This window comes from Eublepharis macularius, chromosome 14 (genome assembly GCF_028583425.1).
Source record: "Eublepharis macularius isolate TG4126 chromosome 14, MPM_Emac_v1.0, whole genome shotgun sequence".
In the NCBI taxonomy this organism is placed as follows: domain Eukaryota; kingdom Metazoa; phylum Chordata; class Lepidosauria; order Squamata; family Eublepharidae; genus Eublepharis; species Eublepharis macularius.
In genome coordinates, this window is record NC_072803.1 from 15,802,127 (window position 1) to 15,822,993 (window position 20,867).

A 20,867-nucleotide genomic window follows, 5' to 3' on the forward strand; every position below is an offset into this window, starting at 1 on the left:
TCCTCCGCTGGGTGTTTTAAAGGCAGCACTTCAGTGCACGCTTACTTATGAGAAAGTCCCATTGAATGGAAAGGGATTTATGTTCAAGTAAACACACACAGACTTAGGCGGTAAATAAGACTTACTACCCTGGAGACTGATTAAATTTGAGAAACAAGGCAGGGAGGGTAATATCTAAATTAAATTATAGGGGCAGCGAGAGGGATATGGCAAGTATTTATTAGGCCATGGTGACATTTTTCAACTTTTCCCCGGTGGAAATTTCCTGCAAAATGTATTTCTCTCGGAGGCATTCTTCCCCACACAGACACACCATCCGCCTGGCTGCGTATTCGTTCTCTTACTCCTGCATATAGTGCCTATACATCTGCAAGTATTCACATTCAGAGATTCTTAGACCCTCGTTGTAAAAGGTAGATTGTAATAGTGTGGATGAATAATAGTAAGTCAACCCTAGTCAGTGGAGTGGGTATAAAATTGATAAATAATGTGCATATCTGCTTACATATGAACCTGCCTTATACCAGATCAGACCATCACTCCATCTACCGTAGCGCAGTACTCAAACTAACAGTGGCTCTCTGAGGCCGTTCCTGATATTCTTTGACTGGAGATGCTGGCTATTAAACCTATTTGTATGCAAAATATGTGTTAGCTATTATTGTCAGCAACTGGTGGGAGCCTGGCATGGGTGTGGGGGGGGGGGGTGGTTTAGAAACTGGTGTGAATGGCATCGCATAATGCTGTGACATCAATTCCAGTTGAAAACCTGGTAGTGACATCACTGCACCCTGCTGCACTCTAGGAATTTACCAGATCTCTATGGTTTTTACCACAGATTTGAGAAATTCCTAGAGTGCCAGGTGACATGGTGATGTCACATCCGGATATTGCAACTGGAAAAGAATTCAGAGTTGCATGATGCTACCCCTCTCTTTTTTTGCTCCTGTTATTCATTCAAGTAATAGCTGAGGCGGTGGACAAATGGCCAGAGTTTGCCAGCCAGAACAGGTATCCTGGCAGCCCTAGCTCTACCACTAAACAACAACAATAACAACATTTGATTTATATACCACCCTTCAGGACAACTTAATGCCACACTCAGAGTGGTTTACAAAGTGTGTTACCATTATCCTCACGACAATCACTCTGTGAGGGGGTGGGGCTGAGAGCTCTGAGAGAGCTCTGGAAGAGCTGTTACTGAGCCAAGGTCACCCAGTCGGCTTCAAGTGGAGGAGCAGGGAATCAAACCTAGCTCTCTTGATTACAGTTCTGCTGTTCTTAACCACTACACTGAACCAGCTCGTGGCTCCTCCCCATGTATAATGAACCCTGGCTGCTGGCTTTTGGGTGGTTCTGTCTCTCCATAGAAATGGGCAACCTGAAACTGGCGGTAAATGTAGAAAATTGTTAGGAGTCATATATGATCCAGAGCATCACCATTTCAGCACACTTTCATCCTACCCTTTCTCTAAGCAGCTCAGGGCTGCATACACCATCCTCTCTTCCCATCTTTATCTTCACTACAACCCTGCGAGGTGGCTACACTGAGAGAGCAGTGACTGGCTCAAGGTCACCCAGCATGCTTCACAGCAGAGCAGAATGGTGATTTGAACCCAGGGCCTGCCTGTTCTTGTCCGACACTTAAGCACTGCCCCACGCTGGGCCCTGTGTATCTTTTTATATTTATGTGCGAGTATGCATGTGTTTGAAAGAGAGACCAAAACAAAAGGCAAAATGATAGGGCTGAAAATCACTTCCAACTAACTCGGTGATATGGTTGTTGTGGGTTTTCCGGGCTGTATTGCCGTGGTCTTGGCATGCCAAGACCTAAGATGCCAAGATGCTAATGCCAAGACCACGGCAATACAGCCCGGAAAACCCACAACAACCATCGTTCTCTGGCCGTGAAAGCCTTCGACAATAACTCGGTGCTGTTTGGATATTCTCCAGAAGATCGATTTTGGTTTGTGCAGACTCTGAATTGTGGTTTCTTATTGCTCTCTGGTCCTGCCTTTGGTTTTATCTGCTGAATGTCTGGACGGCTCTGCCTTTTACCTTGTATTTTATTATAGGGTGTGATTTTTTAAAATCATAAGCTGATGGAAGAGGGGGGGAAGAGAAGGTTACTCAAATGTAAAGTATAAATTTTTAAAGAATAAGTATTCTTCATTAGCCTGTGTGAGCATGGCATATATGAGAGCTCTTAATCCTGGAGACAGGAGAGCATATTGCATTTGCAGAGCTCATTCTAAGCACCACTCTTAATTGGCTGTCTGAACACTGTTCTTGAACATGAAATATGGTTGGGGCAGCCGCAGAGCAGCCGTCGCCTTTAGTTCCAAGCAACCAGGCTCTGCTGTTACCAGAGGAAAGGGAGGGGGAGCTTGCAATGTCTAGAGTATCTACAGGGTTGCCAACTGTGGCTTGAGAAATTCCTGGAGAGATGGGCAGCAGTACTGGGAGAGGGTGGAACTTGGGGAGGGGAGGGAGCTCAGCAGGGATAAAGTCCACTCCCTGAAGATGTGATTTCTTCCATCTCTGTCATCTGGAGGTCAGCTGCAATTCCTGCAGCATGCTGAACCCCACCTCAAGTTTCACCACCTAGAGCCCCTGCTCTTCCTCACGAGTCTCTGCAATATGCCAAGATGACCGTCACACGCGAGGCACGTATGGTGATGATGACCTGTAGATGCATGCTTCGAGACTTACTGGGAAGAGAAGCATATTCCTTGTCGGTTCTGCAGTGCCAAAAGTTTAACCAACTTTGGTCCAAGTGCCAAAGTCCTGAGTTGTAGAAGTTTGAATTCAAACTTGACCTCCAACCACTAATCAAAATCCCAAAATGTGGAAATTACTCCTTACCCTACAAGAAATATAGATATTGAGTGATTCCGCACATGTTGGATAATGCACTTCCAATCCTCTTTATAGATCATTTGGAACGGATTTTTTTGTGTGAGGAACAAAAAATCCACCTCAAACAATTGATAAAGTGTATTGAAAGTGCATTATCCAAAGTGTGCAGAACCAGCCAATATGTAGGGTTCTCAGGTGCCCATCAGTGTCAGGCAATCTCCTGGGGATTCCTGCCTCTGCTCACAGATCAGGAAATAGCCACATGTGTGCTCCTGAGCTCCCAACAGTACCATCACTTTCAGTGTTTCCATAAGCAACCGCATCACGTTATGTTTTGTGCTCATTAGTCCTGGTACGGTAATGTCACTTCTGGTCATACCAGAAGTGATGAGTCCAGTAGCAACTTTAAGACTAACCAACTTTATTGTAGCATAAGCTTTCGAGAACCACAGCTCTTTGTCAGATGCATGCAATGCTACAATTTATGCTACAATAAAGTTGGTTAAGTCTTAAAGGTACTACTGGACTCTTTACTATTTTGCCACTACAGACTAACACAGCTAACCCCTCTGGATCTATGACCAGAAGTGATGTCACTGGTGGAAGCACAAGATGACACAATGAGGAGCACACATGGGGTCTCTGCTCCCTGCCCTCCTTCCAGTTGCCAGGGGGACCTGGCAACCCTAAGGCATATGCCAGTTTCACTTCAGTGCTTTAAAATCTGGGCAGGAATTTGGACAAGGAGAATTTCAGAAGCATACCAATTCCATTTTTCTGTCTGCACACCAGATGTGGTGTGCCATTTGGGGACCAAAATAATGGATTTACACTGATACGAGCTCCTTAATGCTATTAGGAACTGGCCTGGGCATTCCCTTGGGTGGAAGAGCCCATTTGTAAAGCAATATGCTTTTGTCATGCTTTTAATTCCAAGGTTGCTCTTGATAATGACTTCCTTTTGCACATCATTAGCCATGGCTGAGCTTCTGAATGACAAATCACTGTCAATAGCCAAGCACAGAATTGGTTCACACCAGGTTTGATAATTTGCTCCCATTGCCCCTATTTGCCAGGGACACTACCAATTTTTTATTGCACATCGTGGTCAGCCATTATTCATAATTTGTCCCTATTATTTTGCCTTCGAGTGAAGCCTTATTAAAGTTTTACTGTCACTTGCTAAATGTGTTAATTTTCCAGATTCTGTTCCATTAGCAGGGTTTGTAGAAAATCAGCCACAAAGGGAAGGGTTGGAGCTAGAAAAACCACAGAAGAGGCAACCAAGATGATCAAAGTGTTGGAAGACCTTTCCTACAAGGAAAGGCTGAAGAGCCTGGGACATATTAGGTAAGAAAAGAAGAAAACCATAGATTTATGAAATTATGCAATGGGTGAAGAAAGTGATCACTATGTGATCCGTTATAAGGGACCAATGACATCATCAAGATTAAAATATTGTCAAAAAAGGGAAAAAGTCTTTCCAGAGGGTTAAAAACAAGGCTCACCTTAATAAAAATCCAAACATCTCAGTATATCAGACCTGAGCTGAAAACATGCTGTCAGAGACAACTCGAAAATACAAGGCACAATTAAATGACACACTGACCAGAAATATTTTCCTAACATCCCAAAATACCAAAGGGAGAATAAATTGATTTGGAAACTACATGAACCTCTGCAAAAATGTAGGGCCTTAATTCCCTTTCAGGCAGTCATCAAGAAACATAAACATCCTTTGGAAAGGGGTTGAGATCAGCATATTCCTTGGAGACATGCGATGATCTGGGGGTTGTCCGTCCTTACTCGTTCTACTTGAAAATCTCCATTTTTATTTTGTTTCTTCCTTGTGTGAGTTGAACCCTCAAGTCTTCATTTTTCTGTTTCCTCATAACAATTTTGTCCATTGAATTTGCGCATTTAAAACATTATTTTATACTATTTAGGTATATAAATTATGTCTAGAAATATGTTTAGAAATCAAAACACTGGGAACAGTAGCAAGAGAAATGGATGGAACAAGAAAATGAACAAGGGACACATGAAGCAAACCAAAAAGTACTATCCCCCCCACAAAGGGACACCACATTGTGGGTAGGTATTGCTAAAAATGATACTTCTTTCACCTTTGTGATGACTGATATCCACCCAGAGGTTGTAGCTGGTCATGTACTTGATTGCTTTTATGGTAACTAATTATTTTGTTTTTATGTAAATCTGTTCCCATAATACAGATCTAATCTTCTTACAATGGACTGTAGAAACTAATTCTGGTATTAGGAAGGCATGTAAGTTGGTGACAGATCTGTGCCTCCAGGGTGGTTATAGAGATTCTCTTTTGACTTTGTAAACTAGGCCACAGAAATGGATTGCAAGAAATCGTGTCACAGTAGTTTTGAATGATCATAAGTCATATTTGTATCAGATTTTGTTCCCTCTAAGCAACGCAGAATGAGAGACATGGCTACTGTCCTGTTTTATCGTCACACAACCATCTTAAGAATTAGGGCCAAATGGCACATCACATATTTTAATGAGCTGAGCCGGGTTTCCCAAATATTCTATGCGTAGCTCCAAAATTATGTAAACAAACTCCTACCAGAGCTGTTTCGGCATGGGAAAATGGTGCAGGGAAGGCAGGCACCCCTTCTTCTCCCCCAGAGCAGGGTCCCACATTTGGGCCCCTGCTGGCTTTAAAATGACATTTCCCACATATGCTGTGCGGCTGTGGGGAAAGGGAGGTGGGTCTGGGGAACCTGGAACACTGGACCCACACCCAACTCATTAAAAAGGTAACACGTAGTGTGGGGCCTTAGATTAAGCCGAGAAAGCCTCTCTCAGAGATCAGTTTATACAATACAGTTTTTTGTCCATGCAAGAGGGTTCAGCTGTCCGAGGGTACACAAATCAGAAAAACACAAGTGTAGCGACCAACAATTCCTAAGATTTCCATGGCATTTCCCCCCCCATTTATCCAAAGTTGGAATGATTTGCCTATGTATGTGCTGTCAAGTCACACAAGTGACTTATGGTGATCCCAGCAAGGGGCTTTCAAGGCAAGTGAGAAGCAGAGGTGGTCTGCCATTGCCTTCCTCTGCAGTGTCTTCCTTGGGGGTCCCCCATCCATGTATCAAGCCTGTGAAACAGCCGAGATCCGACGATACTGGGCTATATTCCTTCCCTTTCAATCATTTCCAGGGCAAAAATTGGATTTTGCAAACCAGTCACAATTTCACAAACCACACGTTTTCTTTCTATAAAGCTACTGTCTTTGACATCACATATTTTCTTGGTATCAGGCTGCCAGAGAGGATCCTGCTTTTGAAAACTTGCAAGCCTTGGAAGTTTCATCTATAGACAGGGAACAGACAATTCCATTCGTTTTCAAGGGAGCTTGCTTTGGGTTTTTAAAAAGCGTTTTCTTTGTCCATTTCAGTTTGCTTGGCAATGGGCTTCCATGGCAACCATTGGATCTTGAAGGTCACATAAGAGGCTGCATAGACTCCAAGAGGGAGTTAATGGAAGTTGCAGTAGGGGGAGCTTTCCCTCCCCCCAGAACCACTACTGTGTCGCAATGAGTGATTTCTTTGCTACAAAGAAGTGTGTGTCCCTTTGTCATAAGAACTGCTCTTTGCCATTCCACTTCCAATCAGAAGCAACGTCAGAGGTGGAGGCTGACCTCCACCTTGATATTCTTCAGCCTCGATAGTCTTACGGTTATTCTGCAAATATAATATTTGACATTTGTTGTGGATGCCACCCCCCCCCCCTATAAATTCCAAGTTTTAAAGGGGAAAAATATCAGGTTTCTTACCTTTATGACTCAAAAATAAACTAGGAAATGAGCATAAGCTTTCATATATTTAATTCTTGTCTGTACTGTGGCTATCATTTCCTTCCATTAGGCCTCAGCCTATTTGAATTCTTTAACACTTTTTCATATTCTTCTTGTCTGGGCTCAAGGAGAATATATTATGCAGAACAAGACCCATGTAGGCAATTTTGTTCTGCCCTTTCTATTATGATCTACGATGAATGCATTCTCAGGAAAACAAGAGAGAGATGGGGAAATTGGCCTGGTTAAGCCCCTAACAACTGATCGTACTGTAGAAGGTGAGACAGGGTCAGGAAAGGGAGAATTCTTAATCATGTACCTCACATCCTGGTGGCAATTTTTTACAGGCTCTCAGCTTTGACATATATATGTCTGTAATATAGGGTTCCAGGTCCCCTTACCCTCTGGGCAGGAAGTGAGAGACCTGGCATTTACCTTAGTGATGTCCTCATACACACGTGAGCTTCCAGGGCTACATGATGACATCACTTCCAGGAAGTGACATCATAGCGCTGGCCATATGCCAACCCTGGTAACGCTCCTGTGTTCCACAGTAAGAGCACTCCCACGGTGGCACAACGGGCCCTGGAGTGCTTCTGCACTCTGCAGTGAGCCAATTTAAGCTTGTTTGGGGCCAAATCGGGCCTGCTTCGGGCCAAATCAGGCCTGTTTTGAGCTGAATTCCACCTGTTACGGAGTGCAGGAGTGCCACCATGGCGGCACGATGGGCCCTGGAGTGCTCCTGCACTCTGCAGAGGGTTGATTTTGACCCCTTTCAGGCTGAATTTGGCCCTTTTCGGGCTAAAATCGGCCCACTGCAGTGTGTGGGAACATGCTGTGCCACCTAGGAGCACACTCTGGGAGGTGCATTCCTCCACCTTTCCCCTGCTGGCAAGGGGTGGATGGTGGGATCGGGGGATCTCCCACCCCAGCAGGGACTGGCAACCCTACTGCAATCACACAAGTGTATACAGAACTGGCCTGACTTTTCTCCTGAAACAAATCCAGCAGTCACTTTCATCTCAGGTGTGCCGTTTGCTTCTCAGTGGAGTGGACCTCTTTGAGCCAACTCAGAATCCCCCTGTTGATATGTAATACAGAAAGCCCTATGGTCCCGACTGGCTGGGCAGGGTTCCTACAGTTGATCAAACCATGGCTGTAGGCTTCAATGAAGATGGTGAAAGACTTTAAAAGCCTGTCACCAGTCAAACCTTAATAATACATGATGCTTTCAACACTACTGGAGATTTAAAACAATGCTGTGCAATCAGTTAGCATGTCCCACTTTTCTAGGCATTTGTGACTACCCAAAAGACAGAAATTGACTCAAAGAGGAAGCTGCACAGAAGAATTCATCTAGAGAAGAGTCCAAGACCAGACCAATCAACTTTCTACAGACCTTTCTTCATAGTACGCCAGGGACATGTATAGCAACAGAAAGTCAGGGCCATGGAGCTACTTAACATATCCTCAAAATAAATCAGAAGGTTGAGGTTGGGCAGAAATACGTATGCTTCATTGGGTAACATTGCTCCTCTGGAGTGTGGCAACTGAGTGCATATAAGGAACAGAAGTATATGACGAAATTTTCCATGGATTTGGAAAGTTGAAACTGGTTCAGTGTCTAAATCTTGTTTTTTGAGAAGTTGTATTTACATATGCTAATTCAAAATCTAACAATTTCTGGCAAGAATTTGAAAATGTGCTTTACTTCTATTACTATTTGACCTGTGTCAGAATTGTACCAAATTTTGTTACTACTCTGATTTGGTTCATAAGGTCAGGTTCTGTTATGGTTTCTCCACACTTGAGACATGTGCCCAGCTGAGACCCAAATTCAGTTTAGAACTGTTGGAGAAACACCACTAAGTGTTCTTAGTCTACTGTTTATGGTACTTTGAATCCAGCTCATTGCCATTAAAACTGATACCTGTTTCTTTATAACGGGTGTAAAATGGCATTTAAAAATTGTGAAAGAAGACAAAGAAAGATGGGGAACTGGACAAAGAAATGTTCTGAACCATGCTCGAAAATTAACATCTACACGCATTAGTGTCAACAGAGACAATATTGACATTGCAGTAAAGTCTTACCAGTTGCTTCCACCATTCCCTCCAAAATGACCACGATTTCAAACTCCTCTTTCTCCAGCTGGGCATGGGACATCTCCCAAAACGGGCTCTTCTCATTGATTTCATGAGAGATGATGAGTGGCGACACCAGAAACAAGCGGTCGTCCCCGGTGTCAAAACCCACATTGATGTCTGTTTGGTTCAAAGGAATGAATTCCCCTTCTTTGGTCTGTTTGGATTTGATCAGCTTGGCTCTAATGGAAGCCTCAACAATGTGGGAGTTCCGCAGGTCCCCAACCCGGAACATAAGACACAGTTTCTCGTCCCTCATGGAAATCACAGCATTGTTGGAAAACATGAGGGTCTCTGCCCTCTTCTTTGGTTGGCTGATCTTCACAAACATGCACCCTACCATGAATGCATTGACTATGGATCCCAGTATAGCCTGAACTAAAAGCAGGATGATGCCTTCAGGGCATTTTTCAGTGATAACCCTGTGGCCATACCCAATCGTGGTTTCAGTCTCAATGGAAAACAGAAATGCTGAGACAAACCCGCTGAGATTGTCAACACAAGGGATCCAGTCCTTTTCTCCTACATGATCTAGATCTCCTCGAATGTAAGCAATGAGCCACCAAATGAAGCCAAAAAACAACCAAGTGATAGTGTAAACCATGGTGAATACAAGAAGGTTGAAACGCCATTTGAGGTCCACCAAGGTAGTAAAAAGGTCACTAAGATAGCGGTAAGTTTCCTGGACATTTCCATGGTGGACATTGCACTTGCCGCTTTTTTGCATGTAGCGCTGTCGTGGTTTCTTGATTTCTGCTGCTAAAAGGCGAGTTCGATCAGTAGCAATTGGGATGTCATCTCGGGCTTGTTTGGGAATCTTCTTGATCTCTCTGGGGGTGACACCAATTTCCATGTCCTGGTTCATGAAGATTCTAGAATCTCCAGCCATGATCGGGCTAGATAAAAATAACAAACACAACTTCCTGAGCAACGCAGGCTGCTTTAGCAAAAGGATATCACAATTGAGATAAATCTGGATTACCTGCATATAATTATTGTTTTATAATACCACTATTGCAAAAATGAATAATTATATAACTACGGGGAGGAAGAGAAGTCTGGAAAAACACATGAAATAAGGATTAGTGATGTTGAAAAGTGAAATGAAATGTTGGGTCCCACATGGAAATCTTCAATTTTGTAGGGACTTGTGCCCTTCTCAGATGTTGTCTGCACTTGCTGGGAGGCCAGTAGACCCATATAGCATGGGTGCACTCCTCCTGACTAGGTTTGACAATCTCCAGTTGGGGCCTGGAGATCTTCTGGAATTAAAACTGATTTCCAGATCATAGAGATCAGTTCCCCTGGAGAAAATGGCTGCCTTGAAGGATCAACTTTATGACATTATATCCAGCTGTGATCCCTCCCCAAACCCCACACTCTCCAGGCTCCACACCTGAAACCTCCAGAAATCTCACAACTTGGAGTCGGCAACCCTGCTCCTGACTAGAGGTGGGCACGAACAGGGGAAAAAAACCCGAACACGATGTTCGTTGTTCATTGCCATCCAGGAACAGGGAATCACAAACAACCATGAACATGACCCTGTTCACAAACATGTTTGTGGTTGGCTGTTCATGGGAGGGGGGAGACTTGGAAGGGAAGAAAGTTCCCTACACTGTTTGCAAATGTGGGGGACCTCCTTCAAAGTTTCCCTCCTTCCAGCCAGCTGGAGGGGGGGGGAGAGACTTGGAAGGGAAGAAAGTTCCCTGCACCATTTGCAAATGGCGTGGGGAACCTTCTTCCCTTCACAGTCTCCCTCCTTCCAGATGGCTGGGGGTGGGGAGACTTTGTCAAGAAACCCCTGACAAGCGGCTGAGTCAGGGGTGAAGTGCCCCTCTCGAGAAGGGCATTTCACCCCAGCAGGCTGCACTCAGCCACTTGTCAGCAGTTTCCCTGACAAGCAGCTGAGTGGGGGATTTAAATGTCCCTCTTCCTGCGCTGCGCAGCAGCAGGGAGAGGGAAATTTAAACCCCAGCAATCTGCAATCAGCACTTGTCAGGGTTTTCCCTGACAAGCGGCTGAGTCAGGGGGGTGAAGTGCCCCTGGGCTTAGATTGGGGTTTCCAGGGCAACAGGAGTTCAGACAGAGTTCAGAAAGTCCATACCTACTGTTGCCAAGGGAATTGATTGAAAGGCGCCAGACTGTCTGGCTTGATGAACGGCTGATGAACACCACGAACAGGGCTTGGAACGAATACATGTTCGTCGGGAACGGGGCCTCACGAACAGCTTGGTCGTGAACAGCTGATTGGGGTGTTTGTGGCTTTTTTTGTTTGTATTGCTGTTCGTGCCCACCTCTACTCATCCTGACACACAAAGTCACCATGTTGTTGGAAGAGAGACGGCACACACATTGTGCAAACAGAAGTACATGAGAACCAGGGCCCTGGAAAATCCTATAGTTAGTTTGCACACGCTGAAGATATATACACTTGCAAACTACACATGGTGCTCCTCTTCAGACAACTTCTAGCCCATTAGAAGTTTTCCCATTATAGAGTCATCATACAGAGCCAGCATTACGTAATGGTTCAAGAAGAGTCAGGAGCTAAACCAGATATGACACTGAAATACCTGTTCATGGATCTCGCCAATATCATAAAACAAATAGCAGCAAAGTGGAGGCCCCTGTTTAGATCAGTTTAGAACCAGTCTCCCTTGCATCATTTTGCCATCTGAAGCCAACAATTAGCCCTGGGCAAAGAGGGTGAGGGGGAAGGGCCTGTCATTTTCCCAATTCTGGGCTAAGAGCAGACCAGGATAGGGTCAGTTTCCATAGATAAATGGATGCTTCAATCCAAACCTACAGCTTCAATGCAAAAGGGCTCTTTGTGGCTCCTACATGGCCAAGGAATTCATGGGTCTCACAGTATGACTGGTGAGCACATGAAACAGCTGTCAGTTCAACACCCAAACAGAAGGCCTTAGTCTTTTTCAGGTGTTACACTCACACATGCCAGAAACCTATCTACTGTGTGCATTGGCAGCATGCACTGTTTCCAAGATCCTCCCAAGACAGTCACCATGGTGTGTGGACAAGTGCACTGCATGTATTTACCCTGGGTGTATAAGCCTTGGTTCACGTTTACCAAAACTGTGTTAATTCCGTGCGTTGCTCCTGTATTGGGAGGATCAACATGCAGCTGGCAGGTTTTCAGTAGAGACAATTGTAAAGTTTGAAAAGGTTTCTTCTGGAAAACCTACACAGACCACTGTGAATCCCAAGAAGGAAGAAAAACTGCTGCAAAGCTAATAAACATTTCAGCATCGTGGCTAGCTTGGCCTTTGGCTTTAGATGCCAAGAAGCTTGCTGCACTACCTTGGGCCAGGCATTCTCTCTCAGCCTTGCAAAGATAAAATGAAAAGTGGAGAACATAATGCAGGTCACCCTGAGCCCCCTGGAGAAAGCCATAATTAATTTGCTTGGACAAAATGTGCTTAGACCAAATTAGATTAGATCAGAGAACGGAGGTGAAAATGGACTTGTCAAATCTTCTCCAATATCATCTTCAGCAAACCAGGTCCGTTTTGACAAGTCCCAAAGAGATAATGTGCCTGTTAATGGAATCTCTTTGTTCCACTAGGGAGAAGAAAGGAAGAAAGAACCCACCAGGAATCTTCTCATTCATCCTGGGACAAAGAAGGGATCTCCTAAGGGGAGCAGCCTCTTCAGTACATCAAAGCAAGGAGGAAGCCACATGCACCAAGATGCACATCTATAGCAAACCCTATGAGAAATCTAACCAAGTCTGTTAATGGTTTCACTTTGATCTCCTTGTGCCTTTCTGAATAGGATAGGAGGGAGCAAAACAATCAGAAAGAGACGTGCTTCGGGGGAAGCAAAAACTTAAGGACGACTCAAAGGGGAGAAGAGTGAAGAAGAGAGAAAGGGGTGCAGGAGAAAAGCTCAAGGAGCAATTCACTTCCTCCTCCCATGGATTATGCTGTCATCAACTGTGAATGGAATTTCTCTTATTGCTTTGATTTACTATGTTTGCAGATGATACTTCTTACTCTTGTATCAGAAAGAGAGCCCATCCCTAATCAGGCCTTTTTTCAGCGAGAACACGGTGGAACGGAGTTCCGGTACCTCTTGAAAATTGTCACATGGCTGGTGGCCCCACCCCCTGATCTCCAGACAGAGGGGAGTTTAGATTGCCCTCCATGCCACTGTGTGGAGGGCAATCTAAACTCTGTCTGGAGATGAGGGGGCAGGGCCACTGGCCATGTGACCATTTTTGCCAAGGTCAATTTAAACTTTTAAAAATCCCCCCCCCCTGTTCCAGCTGACCCAAAGTGATGTCATTGTGCGGTCCTCCTGACTCCTGAGTTCCACCACTGAGTTCCACCACCTCTTTTCCTAGACAAAAAGCCCTGTCCCTAACACTGAGCCCACATTATCGTGAACCCGTGGCCCGCATCACACACTGGATCTGGGAGATTTTGCTGGAAAAGAAGAAGGAAGACGTCTTTTTTTATGTGCAGAGGGAAAGTAGTGTGCCGCTTGCTGAAACTTCCTTTGCCTAGAGGAACATTCCTGAGTGCTGTTATTGTACAGCAGGATGGTGGCAATGCATAGCTAGCAAAACCAATCAAATCAGGAGGAAGAACTGCGTTTCCCCCAGGCATGAAATAGGTGGAGTTTGGTGCTGAGAAAATGCGATTTCCTTGCACCTGAAGGGAACATAAGAAATTCCCTTGTACTGAATCAGCTCAGTATTGTCTATTTTGATTGACAGCAGCTCTCCAGGGGCTCTGGCCCTTCCAGCATTTGCTGCTAGGAATCCATCAAAATGAAATTTCCAGTATTTCAAAATTATGCTTTTTCCACCAAACGTGGACTCAAGATGGCTTCCATATCATACCTTACCATACCTAACCACTCTTCACATTTAAACATTAGAATCGGTAATATAAACCTAAATTCCAGCAATCAAAATTTAGCCAAAAAGTTCTTCAGAACAAAAACAACTTTGCGTGCTCTGCTTAAAATAAGTAGGGAGGAATTATCCTCACCTGCTGGCCACCAGTAAAGGCCAGAACAGGGTGCTACCACCACCCAGCACTCCTTATCAGAAAGAACAGCAAGAAGAACTTGAGATGGTAAGTGAACCTGGGACATGAGTTTACATAGGGCTAATATTAGGAAGTCTATCCCAGGTTTTATTACAATTCCAAGGATTTTTACTTATGGACTTCTCTACTGACTAGATATAAGCAAGATGTTCCCAATACTTCCGGCTGGCCTCATTGTTCCTTACAGTTTATTGTTCTGCATAAAGTTGTATTTTGTTTACCCAAGGTGTACTTTGTTTTCCCGAGAAGACTCTTTGGAATAGTTCCAATTGACTGTAGCCATCTTACAACAGGGAGAGGCAGTCTTTTGGGTGTATGGGCCCCAGGCAGTGAAGAACCTTAAGGATTAAAGCTGGCATCTTAAATTGAGACTGGAAGCTTAATGGTAGCCAGTGAAGCTGTTGTAAGAGGGGAGGGAAATGATGACGACTCTTCGTTCGAAAGTGAAATGCTACACTTTGCACTAATTGAAGTTTATAAGCAGTCTTTCAGAACAGCCCCATTGAAACCAAATTGCAGTAGTCTAGTCTTGAGCGTATAGAAGTGTGAATAAGCACAGAAGCCAAGAAAGGGGTTAATCAGACGTTATTGAGGCGGGCACGAACTGAAATATGAACCGAAGTTCATTACAAACCAGGCTGGTTCGCGAACAGGCGGTTTGTGGGAGCTCATTTCTCAAGAACCGTGACAAATTTTAGCCCCATTCATTTGGTTTGTATTTCAGTTCGTCACTGCAGACAGCCTGGCACCGATCAATCAGTTTCCTAGGCAATGGGGGGGGATGGGCTCTCTGCAGACATTCTGCTGACCCAGAAGTGATATTTTCATGAACCAAATGAACTCATTCATGAACCGCGGCAAGTTCGTGAAAGTTCGTGGTTTGTGAAATGCGACGAACCATGATCCGCATGGTTCAGAATTTTCCCGGTTCATGCCTGTCTGTAGATGTTATTGTAAAAAAGCACAGTTGGCAACAACACAGACCTGCTGGGTCCAAAAGCAAGAGCCCATTTAATGAAGTGCCTAGAGTGGTGTGGGAGACTCAGGTTCAAACCTCAACTCTGCCATGAAGCTTTCAGAGTGACTTGGGTTAGTCTCTTTCTCTTCTCTTCACCTCGTAGGGGTGTTGCAAGAATAAAATGGGGGAGGGGCACGTGATGTATACCACCTTGAGCTTCACAGAGAAATGGTGGGACAATAATGTACTAAAGGATAAATAAATAACAATAAAAAGTAATCCTAAATGGGGTGGATTGAACATGGGTTCTTCTGCAGTGAATGGATGAAACTCAACCCCTCTTACAGGAAGAAGTGGAGGAAATGCCCAATGGACAAGCAAAAAATTGCACATTGATTGCGCTAAAAAATTAGAAGTGCTTTAAAATAATACCAGTTTGGTGTCCACAAAGTAAATCCAGATATTATGGGAGATCCCAGGAAGTGTATACAGACACAGCAACAGCAACAGACGTCCACTGATGTTACACAGCTGCGGTTCCGAACTCCCGAGCTCAAGCGATCCACCGGCCTCAGCCTCCTGCGCTCAAGCTGGGATTACAGGCGCGAGCCACCGTGCCCAGCTAGGAAGTGTATACATGCATGACAGAGCCCTTACCTCAATGTGAGAGCCAGCGTAGTTCAGTACATATTTCATTGGCTTTGGTCTTGACAATCCTGAGTCCAAATCCCATTTTAGTGAACGTTCCTGGTAACCTCAGTTCAGTCATTTCCCTTCTCGCCCAACTCCTTGGCTGAAAAAGTGGAACAACAGTGGGTTGCAAAGACAATAGGAGTGTAGCTAAGCACTTGTGCACATTAATAAAGATAGTTCCCCACACAGTCTGAACATCTGTAAAGTCATGCAAAATAAAAATGGATTCAGAGGGGGATGCATAAAACATTGGAAGTATAAAAACGAGACACCACAGAAGTTATGGATCCAAAGTCTTAGCAATTTCAGGATTCCGTTTAGCTAACAGGACTAACAGCTGTTGATGGACTGCCTGCTCTGCTAATGTGTCTAACTCCCTTTTAAAGCCCTGGAAGCTGGTGGCTATTAGACATGGGCACAAACCACAAAAAACCCGAACCATGCGGTTCGTCGTTCGTGGGTTTCCACGAACCAGGAACCATGGTCCATGAACTCTCATGAACTGGGGCAAGTTCCCGAATCAGTTCGTGGTTGATGCAGTTTAAATGCCCCTTTCCGGCTGCTTAGCAGGCTGGGGTTTGTGGGATTTGGGCGTTTAAAGGGTCCTGCCGCTTGCAAGCTATCACTACATATTGTGGTACTGCATTTTACAAAATATTTATATATTATCAACAAGAATGGTTATTTCATAAAAATGTCCTCATCCCATCTTACTTCTTTGCAATACCCCTCCCACCTTCTGACTGAGATAAAAAGACTCAGCTCTCCATCCCTACTCATAACTGACAAAGGGAGCTAAACTCTTGTAAGCTTGTACTCTGGGAACTCTTGTTGGTCTTTAAGCTACTGCTGGGCTTGACCCCTCTTAAAAACCTAATGACTATTGTTTAATTATTTGTTACAATTTACTAACTAGTCAATGAAAAAAAAACCTCACTTAGTTATAAAAATCGATTGACAGCTGTTGCTCTGTATTCCAGAAATTAAAGCAAGGTTTCCAACCATTAAAGCAGTAAGATTTTTAAAAACACCCGTCCCTTGATCTCGCTAGTTCAGTCAACCTTGCTATTATCAGCCATCCTTTGAACGTCAAAGCTTTGATTCTCAGACCTCCTACAAACTTCTAGCATTGGTTATCAACATCTCAGCAGTAGTAAGAAAGCGGAGGATTATGCTTTTATACATCAACAGAATGCAGCTATTTATTGATCTTTCTTTTGGTCTGACCTCATTGGATGACTCCAAGTTCCACTCTTATGAGAGAAGGCGAATAATTTTTTTTCTATCAGTTTCCCCCAAAATGCTTCTGTTATTTCATCAATCTCCACCAACTACCCAATTTTAAATTTCTGATGATCTTCTTGAATATTGTTATACTCATTACATAGAAGAAAAACAGGTCGTTACAGAGACTGACTTTCACTGAAATAACTGAAAACCCCTGGGAATTGAGGGAGGTGGAGCAGAGCACTAATCGCTTATGCTTTCAGCCATGTATGGTTTCGTTCTCCTAAACCTGGGTACAAATGCTCACCTACAGCCACAGACTATATTTCTGAGAGAGAACTTCCATTCATGCACAAAGAATATTTTACTGAATCAAGGATTTTTTTCTCTAAGTTAGCCAGTTTCAAGGGAAGATTCCTTGTATGCCTTACCCAGGAGTGCTATTCAATCACTAGTAACCAGCGGGAGATGGGGGCGGGAGTGGCATCACATGTCACTCTAGGAATCACCAGAAACTCTATGATAAAAACCACAGGCTTCCAGCAATTCCTAGAGTCAAATGATGTCATTTCTCGGTTTTCTCTAGAAATGATATCACATTGCATGCAATGCCAGCAATTTTTTCTTTTTCTTTTTCTTTTACCACCTAAAGAAGCAGCAGGAAAAATAGCTGGCAACCCTAGCCTTATACCGAGACAGGGGCAGCACCAGGGTTTCTGATGCCTGCGGCTGCCCCTACATGCGCACTCACATAGTGCGCACATGCACGCCCCCGGACTGTGTGATGACATCACCGCATGACGACATCATCACGCAGCAAGCCAGCCCCATTGGCTGGCGAGTGGCTGGGATGGGGCATGGAGGCTGCCCGCGTTCCGCACACCACCCCGAATGCCTGCCATGCCTGGCGCGTGGCTGCTGTGCCTGGCTGGGGGCATGTGGCGGCAGTGGCATGGGGCTGGCCAGCTGCAGCAGCTGTGGGCCAGGCACACCAGCTCCGTGGCACGCACCTTCGCCCCCGGCACCCGCCTTACCGCCTCAATGGTGGCGCTGGCCCTGCACCAAGAACCACATGGGTTGCCGGGGATGGGGGGAACTGACATCAATTATTCAGTCTTAGCCTTGCAAAATGCAGGCTAGCATTTTACTTTCATTTAAAAATCAAAGCAAACTTCTAGGTACAGAAGGAGGGAAACATAAACGTTTACAGCTATGTACATTAGATTTTCCTGGCAAGAATTTTCAGATTGCTGTTAATTTAAAGCAGGAGTGAAAGTAAGACTGCTTGGGACTTTATGGAGTACTGATAAAAAAAACCTGTCCATGGTCATCTCGGCCACCTTCTGCTTCCAGCTGTCTAGGACAGACAATATAGGTAAGAAATGTATAGTGCCATTCTAAGCAGGTCTACTCAGAATCCTACTCAGGTCTATTCAATGGGGCTTACTCCAGGAAAGTGTTCTTAGGATTACACTGTTATTTTCATTCCTAAGGATCAGGATTCAGGGTGCTACATCTGCTTAAAAATTGGGTCAGAAAATAGCAAAATAAAATAGGTTACTCCCCACATGCTTGGTGTATATTTATTTTATTATATAAAGGAGTGTGAAGCAGGCCATTCCCAATGTGTTCTAAGTCTCCCATGACATTTCTTCAGAGGAAAAGGCATGTATTCATCTTTACAAAATACGGAAGATAAAATGACGCACAGAAATATAGTTAATGAACACAGCTCTGCTATAACTAATAGTAATATTATTCAGCAGGAGAATGAAGGGGAATACGATTCCTATCACCCAGTAATGAATTTAAAACTAATCAAAGAAGTTTTAACATCAAAGTAATAGGTTACTTTTCAAAGGTTACTTTTGCAACATAAAGAGCAAGATTCAAGTCCGGTAGCACCTCAAAGACCAACAAAATTTCCAGGAAATCCTCAAAATCTTGTTGTTCTTTAAGGTGCTGCTGGACTCGTATCTTTTTCTCCTACTGCAGACCAAACATGGCTACCCACCTGAAACTTTTGCAATATAAAATCGGCCTTGCAGATGAGCCACTCCTGCATAACTCCCCATTCATTTTCCATGACCCTCATGCAGGAAAACTTCCCTGGCAATGGTACCTAGAAGTGCATATTTATCCACAGAATTAAATAGATGGACATGAATCTAATTGCTTTGCCAAACACTAAAATGTTGGTGTAATTCACTTCGAAGGGTGGATCCCACATGTAATTGCTCCTGGAGGTGTTTTCCCATCTTCTGGGCATGGAGCAGGGGTCACTGGGGCAGTCGGGGGGGGGGAGTTATGAATTTCCTGCATTGTGCAGGGGGTTGGACTAGATGACTCTAGAGGTACCTTCCAACCCTATGATTCTATTATTAGAATTAATCTGAAAGTTTAATGCAATCCAGTGAGGGCTCCGCCAAAATAATGGTTTCCTTTCTTATGATGGGTGTTAAATTACTTTAATAAATCTAGGAAGACTGACGGGTCTCCTATTACTGCTCTCATGAATGGTCCCTGTCCTTTGGCCTGCACTCATCTGAAATTTGCATGGAAGTATCACAGATGCTGGCTTACATCCTAAGACATGCTGCACCCCCCCTTTTTTTTTGCCTGGGATGACCACTGCAGCAGAGCACTTTCCTCCGTCTCTAGCAGATCCTACTTGTGCAAGATCAGCAGCTTTCAACAAGCAGTAAAGCTCCAAGTGCACAATAGGGCTGTACAGCAGAGAACTGCCTCTGCAACAGGTCAAGAAGGGCATAGAATACAAGCCAAGCCTCTACTTCCCAAATTTCATTTCATCCCACTTAATCGCTTGTTGTGCCCATTTCCTCTTTCTATGTCCATATGGCCAATTGAAGACATCCTTCATGCATCTGGACTTTAATTAGTGTTGCCAAACTACGGGGCCTGGAGATCTCCCAGAATTGCAACTAGACATGGGCATGAACAGGAAAAAAAATGAACATGGTGTTCGTTGTTCGTTGCCATCCACGAACAACAAGCAACAAACACTGACGAACATGATCCTGTCACGATTCACGAGCATGTTTGTTGTTCGTGGGGACCAGCAGGCTCTCCTCTAGCCATCAAGATCCCCACTGCACCATTCCCAGAAACTCTACCTGAGCAGGCAGCAGGAAAGGTTCCAATAATAAATAAGAGCTTGGCCCCAGAGCCTGGCAGCAGCCCTGGAACCTGAAGGGGTAGATCCCTATCCCACCACACACAAAGAAAATTCAAGCTCCAATGCACTCACCCTGTTTCTCTAACAGCAGCTGTCTCTCCCTGAGAGCCAGAGCTGGGAGCCCCTTTCCCCCCTGGTCTTTTCCTCTTGTAACAAATTTGGAGCTCCAGTCCACACTTGGAAGGAAGACCTGCCTATCAAGCTAAATTGGGCTTAGATTGGGGTTTCCAGGGCAACAGCAGGAGTTCAGACAGAGTTCAGACAATCCCTGCCTAAGTTGCCATGGGAATTGATTGCAGGTGCCAGACTGTCTGGCTTGACGAACAGCAACAAACGAGGCTTGCAACGACCACCTGTTCGTTTAGAATGGGGCCTCACGAACAGCTTGTTCGTGAACAGCAGATTGGGCTGTTCGTGTTTTTTTTCCGTTCATATTGCTGTTCGTGCCCATGTCTAATTGCAACTGATCTCCACACTACAGAAATCAGTTCTGGTGGAGAAAATGGCTGCTTTAGGTGAGTGGAGAGTATAGTATTATACCTAGCTGAGGTCCTGCTCCTCTCCAAAGCCCATCTTCCCCAGGCTCTCCCCCAGATCTCCAGGAACTTGCCAACTCAGAGCTGGCTATCTTAGTGTGAGCAAAAGCGCAGCCATGTTTTCTTGTTAGCTTGAAATGCAATGCAGCTTAGTTGCCTCACCTTCAGAATGGAGCTATGCTTGGAATGGCTGAGCTAGTAGAGAAAGAAGCAGTAAACACAAATTGGCTGGAACTAGCTAGATAAGGGAGAAGGGAAAGTTCCACTAGAGCAGAGAAACTGAAGGAGTTGGGCTTTGTCTCAGAATAGAGGCTCTGTCTGAGAAAGAACAAGATATAAAA

The 20,867-nt window shown here is 44.5% G+C and overlaps 1 protein-coding gene across 1 annotated transcript in view; it reads right to left on the bottom strand.

The window, feature by feature from the left end:
- The window catches only part of KCNJ5 (potassium inwardly rectifying channel subfamily J member 5), a 49,729-nt gene that overhangs the window by 15,709 nt on the left and 13,153 nt on the right, over positions 1-20,867 (bottom strand). Inside the window, exons 2-3 of the mRNA XM_054997800.1 lie at positions 15,532-15,667; positions 8,788-9,734 (exon numbers count right to left, since the gene is read on the bottom strand). Of these exons, the coding sequence (XP_054853775.1) occupies positions 8,788-9,727 (940 nt within the window). The 5' untranslated portion in view covers positions 9,728-9,734; positions 15,532-15,667. The remainder of the gene's footprint in view (positions 1-8,787; positions 9,735-15,531; positions 15,668-20,867) is intronic.